General features: G+C 55.4%; 1 protein-coding gene across 2 annotated transcripts in view; it reads left to right on the forward strand.

The window, feature by feature from the left end:
- Window positions 1-6,308: 6,308 nt before the first annotated feature.
- Window positions 6,309-12,422, forward strand: part of FBN3 (fibrillin 3) — an 86,684-nt gene continuing 80,570 nt past the window's right edge. The window contains exons 1-6 of one of the 2 annotated variants that reach the window (XM_026455607.1): window positions 6,309-6,710; window positions 8,673-8,856; window positions 8,983-9,065; window positions 9,947-10,045; window positions 10,219-10,314; window positions 11,199-11,294. In XM_026455607.1, coding sequence (XP_026311392.1) covers window positions 8,690-8,856; window positions 8,983-9,065; window positions 9,947-10,045; window positions 10,219-10,314; window positions 11,199-11,294 — 541 coding nt within the window. In that variant the 5' untranslated portion in view covers window positions 6,309-6,710; window positions 8,673-8,689. Of the gene's footprint in view, window positions 6,711-7,299; window positions 7,417-8,672; window positions 8,857-8,982; window positions 9,066-9,946; window positions 10,046-10,218; window positions 10,315-11,198; window positions 11,295-12,422 lie in introns of those variants that run through there. The other variant, XM_026455606.1, reaches the window with a different exon arrangement.

Raw genomic sequence — 12,422 nt, forward strand, 5'->3', positions numbered from 1 at the left:
AAAGAAAGAGAAAGAGGCCAGGCGCGATGTCTCATGCCTGTAATCTCGGCACTTGGGGAGGATGAGTTGGGAGAGTCACTTGATCCCAGAGTTTGAGACCAGCCTGGGCAACATAGTGAGACCCTATCTCGGAAAAAATTTAAAAAAAAATTACAAAGTAGACACTTGCTACATGCCTGTAGTCCTAGCTACTCTGCAGGCTGAGGTGGGAGGATTGCTTAAGCCCAGGAATTTGAAGTTGCAGTGAGCTGTGATCTTCGCCACTGCACTTTGGCCTGGGTGACAGAGGGAGACCCTGTTTTTTTTGTTTGTTTTTTGTTTTGTTTAGTTTTTTTGAGACGGAGTCTTGCTCTGTCGCCCAGGCTGGAGTGCAGTGGCCAGATCTCAGCTCACTGCAAGCTCTGCCTCCTGGGTTTACGACATTCTCTTGCCTCAGCCTCCTGAGTAGCTGGGACTATAGGCGCCCGCTACCTCGCCCGGCTAGTTTTTTGTATTTTTAGTAGAGATGGGGTTTCACCGTGTTAGCCAGGATGGTCTCGATCTCCTGACCTCGTGATCTGCCCATCTCAGCCTCCAAAAGTGCTGAGATTCCAGGCTTGAGCCACTGCGCCCTTTTTTTTTTTTTTTTAATTATTTTTACAAAGAGGAAAAGGGGCAAATACAGAACAATGTATAAAGGTGCAAACATGTGTGTTTACTAGAAAGAGAAATAATATATTGTATATGGACCCTAGACAGGTCCCCTGACTACAACATCAAGGCAATGGGGCAGGGGCCGAAGGCCATGGGGAAGGCTTCCAGCTTAGTGGCCTGGGTTCAGATTTGCCTGTATGTATTCTTTCCTGGTGGTGGGGTCCCAGTGGCGATCTGGTGGCTCTGTGCCTCAGTTTCCTCATCTGTGTAATGGGATGATAGCAGAGCCTGTCTTGGGGGTCTCTTAGGAGGATCCAGCCTGATCTCTTCCTCGGAGCTTTCCTGGGTCCTCCGCGGCCTCCCTCCTCGCTCCAAGCCTCATTCCTGGGCGTGTGGCCAAACTCCTGGCGTTGTACGCAATGCTCCGACCCCAGCTGCTTCCTGTGCTTATACAAAGGGGCTCTGTCCCCAAGCCACCCTGGCCTAGGCTGGCCCAGTGCACTCCACACACTGCAGGCATCTCCCCATCCCTCCTCCCAGCTCCTTGTCCCCAGCCCTGACCCTGTGCTCCTAGGCACACCCTACACACTCCTGTCTCCATGCTAACGAACATGTGGGGTCTGCTGGCCCTGCACACAGTGAAGTCCCACCTATGAGGGGGTGCTCCATGGCTGCTCAGAAAGTCAGACGGAGGGTGGGGCTGCAGTGACTCACAGTGACCTTAACGGGATGACAGTGGCAGCAACGGAGGGGGGACAGCTCTGGGGGACATTAATAGTGTGACAATGTGACAGCAACAGGTGACAATGTCACAGGAACTGGGAATGATGGGGAGGCAACAGGTGACAGTGACAGGTGACACTGTAATTTTAAAACCCACTAGGGGCCAGGTGCAGTGGCTCATGCCTGTAATCCTAGCACTTTGGGAGGCCTAGACGGGCAGATCACGAGGTCAGGAATTTGAGACCTGCCTGACTAACATGGTGAAACCCCGTCTGTACTAAAAATACAAAAAGAAAAAAAAAAAAAAAATTAGCTGGGTGTGGTGGTGCACGCCTGTAATCCCAGCTACTTAGGAGGCTGAGGCAGGAGAATTGCTTGAACCCAGGAGGAGGAGGTTGCAGTGAGCCAAGATCCTGCCACTGCACTCCAGCCTGGGTGACAGAGGAAGACTCCATCTCGGGGCGGCAGCGGTGGGTGGCTGGGGACAAAAAACAAACAAAAAAAGAACACCCACTAGGGGCTGGGCATGGTGGCTCACACCTGTAATCCCCACAGTTTGGGACTGAGGCAGATGGATCACCTGTGGTCAGGAGTTCGAGACCAGCCTGGCCAACATGGTAAAACCCTGTCTCTACTAAAAATACGAAATTACAAAATTAGCCAGGCGTGGGTGGCGGGCATCTTTAATCTCAGCTACTCAGGAGGCTGAAGCAGGAGAATCACTTGAACTGGGAGGCGGAGGTTGCAGTGAGCCAAGATGGCATCCCTGCACTCCAGCCTGGATGACAGAGCAAGACTCTGTCTCAAAAAATAAAAAATAAAATAAAAAAAAATTAGATGGTGATGCGTGCCTGTAGTCCCAGCTACTTGGGAAGCTGAGGCAGGAGAATGGCTTGAACCCGGGAAGTGGAGGTTGCAGTGAGCTGAGATTGCGCCATTGCACTCCAACCTGGGCTACAGAGCAAGACTCCGTCTAAACAAACAAACAAACAAACAAACAAAAACTTTAAAACACCAGATCCCCATTGGAGACCCTGTCACTCAAAGTGTCTCCTGTCACCTTCACACCTTCACCTTTCTGCTGGGACATAGTCCCCAGCTCATGGTCGTACCATCACCCAGGGTGTCAGGCGGTGGACCTTGGGCGGCGTCTATTGGAGCCCCCATGGACCTCATTTTGCTGAGGGGCCTCATTTTGCCAGCATCTCGGGTCATTGAGCAACATCAGGGCTTGAGGTGCCAGGTGGTAATGAATGGTGTCTTCCTGGGGCTTGATCCACGTGTGATGTGGGTGAATGTGGCTGGCTGTGGCACCGCCAAGCTTGGTCACTCTTTCTGCTGAGCCTGGTTGGTGCTGATGACAGTAGATTGTGATGTTAAGAACCCTGGCACTCCAGATGATGGTATGACCATGAGCCGGGGACTATCTCACAGCAGAAAGGTGCAGCTGTGAAGGTGACAGGAGACAGGCATGTCCCAGGTAATGAAGCAACCAGAAAAGAGCAGGGTGTCACATGGACAGGTGACAATGAGACAGGGTTATAGGGACAAGTGACTGTAGAATAGGAACGTGGTGATGATGATGATATACGTATATATTTAGAGACAGGTTCACAATCTGTCATCCAGAATGGAGTCCAGAGGCAACACCATAGCTCACCGCAGCCTCAAACTCCTGGGTTCAAGCCCTCATCCCACCTGCGGCTCCCAAGTAGCTGGGACTACAGGTACATGCCACCATGCCCAGCTAATTTTTCTATTTTTCTGTAGAGATGGGGTCTTGCTATGTTGCCCAGGCTTGCCTTGAACTCCTGGCCTCAAAGGATCCTCCGCTTTGGCCTCCCAAAGTGTTGACATTACAGGTGTGAGCCACAGTGCCTGGCTGATGATGCAATTTTGATGGAAAGACCATGTGTGTGCTTTGTACAGTCCTCGGTGGGTGGACTGTGATACGGCGTAGGATTTAAAGCCTAAACGTCCCTTCTTCTTTTTTGAGATGGAGTCTCTCTCTGTCGCCCAGGCTGGAGTGCAGAGGCATGATCTTGGCTCATTGCAGCCTCTGCCTCCTGGGTTCAAGCGATTCTCCTGCTTCAGCCTCCCAAGTAGCTGGGACTACAGGTGCACGCCACCACGCCTGGCTATTTTAAAAATATTTTTAGTAAAGACAGGATTTCACATGTTAGCCACTTGAGACCTCGTGATCTGCTCAACTTGGCCTCCCAAAGTGTTGGGATTACAGGTGTGAGCCACCGTGCCCAGCCTAAATGTCCCTTCTTAACAGTGTGATGTAATGAGGGCACAGTGGGGGTTGACACTGTGATACCACATCAATAACTGGCAATAACAGACCAGGGTGGCATCATGAGAAGTCTGAAACCACAGCATGCGGTGTGGACAGTAGCTTGGGTGGGGGGCTGTGAACAACCAACCACTGCCCACGCTCTGCTGTCATTGAGAACTTCCGGGTGCAGGGACTTCCAACAGCTCCACATCTTGGTCTTGCCACACCCTCTGACTTCCTTCTCCCCCGGCTTCTAGAGAGCAGGTAGGGAGACTTCTAGGGCTGAGTCACTGCCTGGCCCACAATTTCTTCCAGGAAAGCCCTGCTCCAGACTTAGCCATGGCAACAGTGGCCATGTCCCTGGGATGGGACGATCTCTCCCCACCTTTTGTGCCTATACTGGGCTGCTTCTAGGGCACCCGGTGCTTGTCCCCATGCCCATGTAAGATACATTTGTTGCAGAACAATTCTGAGTGGACCTTGGCAGAGGAGCCTGGAAAGAGGTGTCCAAAGTGTCCGGGGAAACTGGTTTGTCCACAACAGTCCCTGGGCACACCCCCTAACAGGAACCCCACCCTCTGTCTCTGCTGGGCCACCTCGATCCTGGGGTTCCCTCCCCAGTCCACCCTCCCCATGCCCCAGCACCCCACCTGACCCTTCTCACAGGGTCCACGGACCCCTCCCTCGGCCAGGATGACTGGATCTTGTCCCTGAAGTTGGCGTCTGTCCCGTGCTCCCTGAGCCTAGCCCTGGGACCTTCAATGCTCCCCAGACACAGTCTAAGACCTGGAAGTGGAGCCTTGGGAGAACCTCCCCTTTCTGTGAGTACCCCCACTGTGTCTCTCCTCAGAAGTGGTGGGGAGTCTGCTGAGGGCTCCTGGGTGCTTCTACCCTTTTCTTATGTTTCCTGCTTTCCTCTTGCTCCCTCCCCTTCTCCTCTCCCCTAAAGTTCCAACCTCACTCCATCCAGGCACGTTTGTTCTAAGTTCTCTCCATCTCCAGGCCTTTGCCTCTTCTGTTTCCTACAGCAAACTCCTATGCAACTGTCAAAACCTAGTTCAAAAATCCCCTCCCAGGCCGGACACGGCAGCTCACGCCTGTAATCCCAGCATTTTGGGAAGCCGAGGCGGGCGGATCACGAGGTCAGGAGTTCGAGACCAGCCTGGCCAACATGGTGAATCCCCATCTCTACTAAACACACAAAAAATTAGCCAGGCCTGGTGGCACGAGCCTGTAATCCCAGCTACTTGGAAGGCTGAAGCAGGAGAATTGCTTGAACCCGGGAGGTAGAGGTTGTGGTGAGCCAAGATCGCGCCATTGCACTCCAGCCTGGGTGACAGGGTGAGACTTTGTCTCAAAAAAACAAAACAAAAAACAGGCCGGGCGCAGTGACTCACACGTGTAATCTCAGCACTTTGGGAGGCCAAGGCAGGCGGATCAAGAGGTTAGGATATCAAGACCATCCCGGCTAACACGATGAAACCTGGTCTCTACTAAAAATACAGAAACACAATTAGCCGGGCGTGGTGGCAAGCGCCTGTAGTCCCAGCTACTCCGGAGGCTGAGGCAGGAGAATGGCCTGAACCCGGGAGGCGGAGCTTGCAGTTAGCTGAGACCGCGCTACTGCACTCCAGCCGGGGCGACAGAGCGAGACTCCGTCTCAAAACAAAACAAAACAAAAACAAAATCCTTTCCCTCCCTGCAAATTGTGAGTTTACCCTATTGAACTCCCAAAGCTGACTGTGCTGAATATACTCCCGCCAGAGCACTTCTGGAATGGAGCCAGGATCTCCATTTTTTGGAGATAGAGTCTTGTTCTGTTGCCCAGGCTGGAGTACAGTGGCATGATCACAGCTCACCACAGCCCCAACCTCCTAGGCTGAAGCAATTCTCTTGCCTCAGCCTCCTGAGTAGCTGGGACTACAGATGCATGTCACCAGGCCTGGCTAATTCTTTTTAATTTTTTTTTTTTTTTTTTTTTTTTTGTAGAGATGGGATCTCACTATGTTACCCAGGTTAGTCTCGAACTCCTGGTTTCAAGTTTCATTGGGCTTACTTATTTATTACATTCCAGAAGTACTGTGGTGGAGGGATAGTCAGCATAATTAGCTTTGGGAATTCAATAGAATAAACTCACAATTTGCAGATAGGGAGGGAATTTTTGAACTGGTCTTTGACAGATGCATAGGAGTTTGCTGGATGGAGTAGCAGCTTCAGGCCCAACACACAGCTTCTGAGAGATCCCCATGTTAAAAGTCTATTCTCAAAGGTAGGAAGGTGGTGGAAAAGCCTAGAAATTTTTCTTTGGAGTACTGACAACAGATAGGGAGCCGAAATTCTTGTCTGGTCCCTTTGGTAGGTGGAGAAACAGGTTCAAAGAGATTTGAAAGTTTACACCGTTTAAATTGTTAACTTCTTCATTTTGCGAACCAGATGAAAAACCTGGGCCCTTCTCCCCGGGAAATACATCTTTGCCCAATGTTTTGTCAACATATTTAGGGGCCTCTGATCTCAGCCTAGTTAACAATCCAGGCTCCAAGAGCCAGGTGAGTTTCCAACCATTCTCCTTGCTCAAGGGAGGGGGCGACAGCTTGGGAGGCCGTGGGAGGGCCGCCCAGGTGAGTCCTGGGATCTCTCTGCCCAGGTTGTCGTCCAGGCCCCCCACAAATCAGAGCCCCACCTCCATCTCAATCACGATCCGAAAACGCGGCCCCCTCAGCCCCAACTAGGCGCCCCCAGCCCAGAGCCCCCCGTCCGCCCTCCCATCCCTCCAGCCCATCGGAGTTTTTCACTTGGAGCCCCAGGCCCTTCCCCGAGCCGCAGCCTCTCTCCCCGCCCCGGATCGCAGACCCCGTCCCCGCCCCGGGAGCTACGAGGTGCAAACGCGCCCTCCTCCAACTCCTCCCGCCCCCAACTCCCCTCGAGTGGCAGCTCTGGGCTGAGAACGCGGCGGGGTCGGCCTCTCGGCTTCGCGTTCCCGCCCCGGGTCCCCGGCGCCGCAGGAGCCCGCCCTGCAGCGCTGAGTCCCTCGCGTCCGTCTGCCGTGCCCGCCTCCACGCGCGCCGCCTCGCAGGTAGGTGAAGGCGCGGGGCCCCCGGCTGGGCGAGATCGCTGGCCCCGAAGGGTGGGGAAGGCGGGGGCGGGGGGGCCGGCAGCGGGAGGCGGAGAGGATTCCTTTGTTCGCAGCCGGGCAGCCCCGGGCCCAGCCCCCTCCCCTCTCCGCCTTCTAGTGGCGCCCGCCGCAGTGGGGAGTGGGGGCGCGGGGACCCAGCGGGAGGGGCTCAGCTGGGGCGCGGGGCCCCTGACCCCACAGGTGAGGGCGGAGCCAAGCGTGGTCGCGGCCGGGGGCTCTGCCAGGTGGAGCTCACGCCCCGCGGGCTCCCGGGGCGCCCTCTCCCCGTCGGCGGAGCTTGGGATCCCTCGCTCCTTGGCCCTCAGCCTCCACACCCCGCGCTGGGCGCGCCTTCTCTGCTCATTCATTCCACAGACTCCAGGGTGTGGCTCGCAGAAGCAGCGGTGTGTAGGGGGGACCGAGGCAAATCAAGCCAGAGACTCCCCATGCCACCTAACTCCCCCACCCCACCCGAGGCAGGGGGCTGGGGCGGAGGGAGTGGGGGAGGAGGGTTTGCAGGCCCCGAGGCTGCTTCGAGTCCACAGATCCTCAGAGTGCGGACTGACCCGGACAACAGAGAAGCAAAAAGAGGGCGCCCCTCCCCAGCCAGCCAACCCTCCAACGTTGACAGGGGTCTCTCCCTTCTCCGGGGCCTTTGGACAACCCGGTTGGCCCAGAGAGGGGCGTGGCCAAGGCCACACAGCGGGCCCCCTCGCCCATTCTCCACCTAGGCCCAGTTTCTTTCCTCGCTAGAACCTGAATGGAACAGGAAGGCCACTTGGTCTGGCTTCTTACCCGCAAGTATTTTGCCTCCACCCTCCAAACGGTCATCTCCTGTCCCGGTCTTCTTCCTCCCGTCCTTCATGACCCAGGAAAGACCCAGCCACAGGGGGCAGGAGCGAGTTCCGTTCCTGATCTTCTCACCCTCCTTTTCCTCTTCCTGGGCTTAAGCTCAGGCTTAACTCCTCACACATGATGTGATGACCTTAGTTTGCTCATCTGTGAAATGGGCACAGAAGCGGTTCCTTCCCTGCTGGGCACGGGGTACTCTCTGCATTGGGAAGTTCCAGCCCCTGAGGGACAGTGGTGTGGTTGCCCGAGACAGCCCTGAGGCCCATGGGGAACCCAGGGAGGCATCCAGCCCTGACAGTCAGAGGAGGCTTCCTGGAGGAGGTGTGATGTTAGAGAAGGGTCTTGGGGCTGAGGGTGCACAGCTGAGGCAAGACAGGCGTGGGACATGGAGGGGAGGGAACACAGGACCAGGTGGGGCCAGGCGTTGCAGGAGTGGGGGTATCTGTGTCACTGAGTGACAGTGGGGTGGTTGCCTCCCATGACTTACCACCTTTCTCACACCTTGGACGCTCTCCTGGCTCCACCTTCCCAGCCAGAACTTTAGGAATCTCCTTAATGCCCCCCACCTCCCATGACATCAGCCTCCTATTTCTCTCCTCTCTCTCCCATCTGGACAGCCCCCAGCCTCCTGACACCCTGTTTCTGCTGGGGACCCTGCTTCCCTTCCCCTCTCCACCTAACATGCATTTCTGACTTTGCTCCTCCCATTCAAAGCTTTTCAAGGGCTCTTCATTGTCCTTGACAAACGAGCAAAAGCTCCATGACACGGCTACGCCCACGCCTGCAATGCCTGGCCCCACCTGGCCCCACCTGGCCCTCTCTCCCCTCCCCTCTATGTCTTGCCTTGGCTGTGCACTTTCAGCCCCAAGACCCTTCTTTAACATCACACCTCCTCCAGGAAGCCTCCTCTGACTGTTCACTGCTTCCCCGTTGGGGCTGGATGCCTCCTTGGGCTCCCAGAGGCCCCAGGGCTGCCCCATTTGGCAACCACCCTGCCCTCCTCGTTGTATTAGATCTCCCATGGCCAGGGTGAGGGGCTCTTCTAGGGCTGACTCTGCTTCCTCTCCGCAGCCTCCAGGGGACACGCTATGACTCTGGAGGGTCTGTGTTTGGCAAGGGGCCCCCTGGCCCGGCTCCTGCTGGCCTGGTCGGCCCTGTTGTGCATGGCAGGTGGCCAAGGCCGCTGGGATGGGGCCTTGGAGGCTGCAGGTCCTGGACGTGTGCGGAGGCGGGGCAGCCCAGGCATCTTGCAGGGGTGCGTGGTACCTGGGATGCTGGGAGACCCCTTTGGTGTGGATTGGGCTGTCCTGGGGCCAGCGGAATACCCGGGGGATGTCTACCCGGGCAGGGGCTCACCAGTCCCATCTCGCTGTCCCTGAAGGCCGAACGTGTGCGGCTCCCGGTTCCACGCTTACTGCTGTCCGGGCTGGAGGACATTCCCTGGCAGGAGCCAGTGTGTCGTACGTGAGTGCTGCTGCCTTCTGGACGTGGGGGGCACAGGCCAGGGACACTCTTACCTGCCTGCAGGTCCAGCTCTATTTACACAGGGACTTAGCCAGGGGCCTCTGGCTGAACCACAGGAATGGCCCTTGCATCTGTCCTCAGGGTTCCAGGCCAACCTGCCATGTTCATTTCCTTTGGCCTACAACCTCTTTGTACCTATCGGGTTCCCTTTTTTTGTCTCTGCCTCTCTCTGTTCATCTCTGCTCATGTCTCTCTCTGTTGGTTTGTTTTCTTTCTCTCTTTCTTTATTTTAGAGATGAGGGTCTCTGTGTTGCTCAGGCTGGTCTCAAACTGTGGCCTCAAGTGATCCTCCCATCTCAGCCTCCCAAAGTACTAGGATTCCAGGTGTGAGCCACTGCACCTGGTCTCTCTCTCTGTTGGTTACTGTCTATCTATCTGATTCTCTCTCTTTCTCTCTCTCTCTCTCTCTCTGAGTCTCTTTCTGTCTGTCTCTCTCCGGCCTCACCCTCTCTTTCTGTCTCTGTCTCTGTCTCTGGAATCTGACTCCACTTCCCAGGAGACACCCAACCACAGTATCCATAACCCCAGCACCTCCGGCTCTGTCCTCACAGCTCGGCAGCTCTGGCCCAAAGAAAGTTCTCTCCCGATGGCTGTGGCAGAATCACCAACCCACAGCCTGGGTCGTGCCACCTGCCCAGCCCAGCCTGAGAGTGGGGGGGGATGTCCCATGAAAAGAGGGGTGGGGTGCGCTATGAGCAGAGCTGGGGATGCAGATGACCAGCAGCGTCCACCGAGGTGTTCTGGCCAGCCCGGACGCTGATGGAGCAGGCATGGCCCAGGCTCGGTCCTGGTCTTGACTGCCACCTGCTGCACCCATCCAGCCATCTGTAGGCGTGCCTGCGGTGAGGGCTTCTGCTCACAGCCCAACCTGTGCACCTGTGCGGATGGGACGCTGGCTCCCAGCTGCGGGGTGAGCCGAGGTGAGCGGGAAGTGGTCTCTTGGGGGAGGGAGAAGGTCACAGGGTTCCGGTTACCACCAGGAGCCCAGGAAGGACAGTAGCGGGGCTGAGCACGCCTAGTCCGGCAGCCTTCCTGGGAGGACATCTCGGGGCCTGTCTCCACCTTACTATGCATCCTACCTTCCTGTCCCCAGGGTCAGGGTGCAGTGTGAGCTGTATGAATGGGGGCACCTGCCGGGGGGCATCCTGTCTGTGTCAGAAGGGCTACACAGGCACCGTGTGTGGGCTGCGTCAGTAACCCTGTGGGACTCCCCTCCTTGCACACTTGGGACTGCGATCCCAGAGCATTGGTCTCTGCTGCCAGCTGCCCACTGCCCAGGGGGTCCTTCTTCCTGGCCTGGAGATTGCAGGGGACATTTATTGTCACAGTCTTTTTATTTTCTTCTTCTTTTTTTTTTTTGATACAGAGTCTCGCTCTGTCGCCCAGGCTGGAGTGCAGTGGCACGATCTCGGCTCACTGCAAGCTCCGCCTCCTGGGCTCATGCCATTCTCCTGCCTCAGCCTCCCAAGTAGCTGGGACTACAGGTGCCCACCACCACGCCCAGCTAATTTTGTTTTTGTATTTTTAGTAGAGATGGGGTTTCACCGTGTTAGCCAGGATGGTCTCGATCTCTTGACCTTGTGATCTGCCCACCTTGGCCTCCAAAAGTGCTGGGATTACAGGCGTGAGCCATCGCGCCCGGCCTTTTTTTTTTTTTTTTTTTTTTTTGAGATGGAGTCTCGCTCTGTTGCCCAGGCTGGTGTGCAGTGGCACCACCTCAGCTCACTTCAACCTTTGCCTCCCAGGTTCGAGCAATTCTCCTGTGTCAGCCTCCCAAGTAGCTGGGATTACAAGCACTCACCACCACGTCGGGCTAATTTTTGTATTTTTAGTAGAGACAGGGTTTGACTATATTGGACAGGCTGGTCTTGAACCCCTGACCTCAGGTGATCCACCTGCCTTGGCCCCCCAAAGTGCTCAGATTACAGGCGTGAGCCACTGAGCCCGGCCTCAGTCTTATCATTCAACCTGGGCCAGATCCTGGGGATTCCTGGGTGAAGAGGGGTTTACTGTGAACCCCAGCTCTCTCTGCTGCCGGGGGACCTCTGGCCACCACCCTTTCTCCCTCCACAGCCATCTGTGACCGCGGCTGCCACAATGGGGGTCGCTGCATTGGGCCCAACCGCTGCGCCTGTGTGTACGGCTTCATGGGACCTCAGTGTGAGAGAGGTACCAAGCACGCAGGGGTGGGAGGCAGACAGGGGACTTGATGAAGGAAAGGGGGTTTCCTGGAAGCCCCTGAGACATGGCCAGGCCTTGAGAGGCCCCAGCTGCCTTCCTTCTTGCAGTTGGGGCAGTCTGAGGACATTTCTTTCATTTGCTCATCTGTTCTCCAAAACATCTGCTATTCACTGGCTCTGAGCGATGGCCTGTATTGGAGTCTGGTAGGAAAGAGAGGATGTGCCGGTCTGAGGTGTAGGGAGAAGAAACTGCAAGCAGAAGATTCTTATCTGGGGGTTTCAAGGCTAAGACAAGGGTTGGGGCAGCCTTGGAGCACATGAAGGACAGAGAAACCATCTGCTCCATGGAAGGGAGTCAGGGAGGGCTTCCTGGAGGAGGGGACCCCTCAGCTGGATCTGGTAGGGTGGATTGGACCTCATGAGATGGGCAAACCCCCTCTTTATTGCACTCCAATTGTTTTTTTTTCTTTTCCTCTTTTTTTTTTTTTTTTGAGACAAAGTTTTGCTATGTCACTCAGGCTGGAGTACAGTGGCACGATCTCGGCTCACTGCAACCTCCACCTTCCACCTCCCAGGTTCAAGCGATTCTCCTGCCTCAGCCTCCCGAGCAGCTGGGATAACAGGCGTGCATCCCCACGCTCAGCTAATTTTCGTAATTTTAGTAGAGATGAGGTTTTGCCATGTTGGCCAGGCTGGCCTCGAACTCCTGGCCTCAAGTGATCTGCCTGTCTTGGCCTCCCAAAATGCTGGGATTACAGGAATGAGCCACCACACCCAGTCACCCTAACTCTTAAAAATGATCCCATTTTTAAGAGGGCTGAAATGGATGGGGTCACCTGCTGAGAGGTTATTACCAAAATTAAGAGGGTGGACGTACCAGGAGTTTGAGACCAGCCTGGGCAACGTAGTGAGACCCCCTCTCTATGAAAAGTAAAAAATTAGCCTAGCGTGGTAGTGCATATCTGTAGTCTCAGGCTGAAGTGGGAAGATTGCATGGACTCAGGAGTTCGAGGCTGTAGTGAGCTGTGGTGGTGCCACTGCATTCCAGCCTGGGTGACAGAACCAGACCCTATAAAAAAAAAAAAAAAAAAAAAAAAAAAAAAAAAAAAAAAAAAAA

Source organism: Piliocolobus tephrosceles, chromosome 21 (assembly GCF_002776525.5).
Source record: "Piliocolobus tephrosceles isolate RC106 chromosome 21, ASM277652v3, whole genome shotgun sequence".
Classification (NCBI taxonomy): domain Eukaryota; kingdom Metazoa; phylum Chordata; class Mammalia; order Primates; family Cercopithecidae; genus Piliocolobus; species Piliocolobus tephrosceles.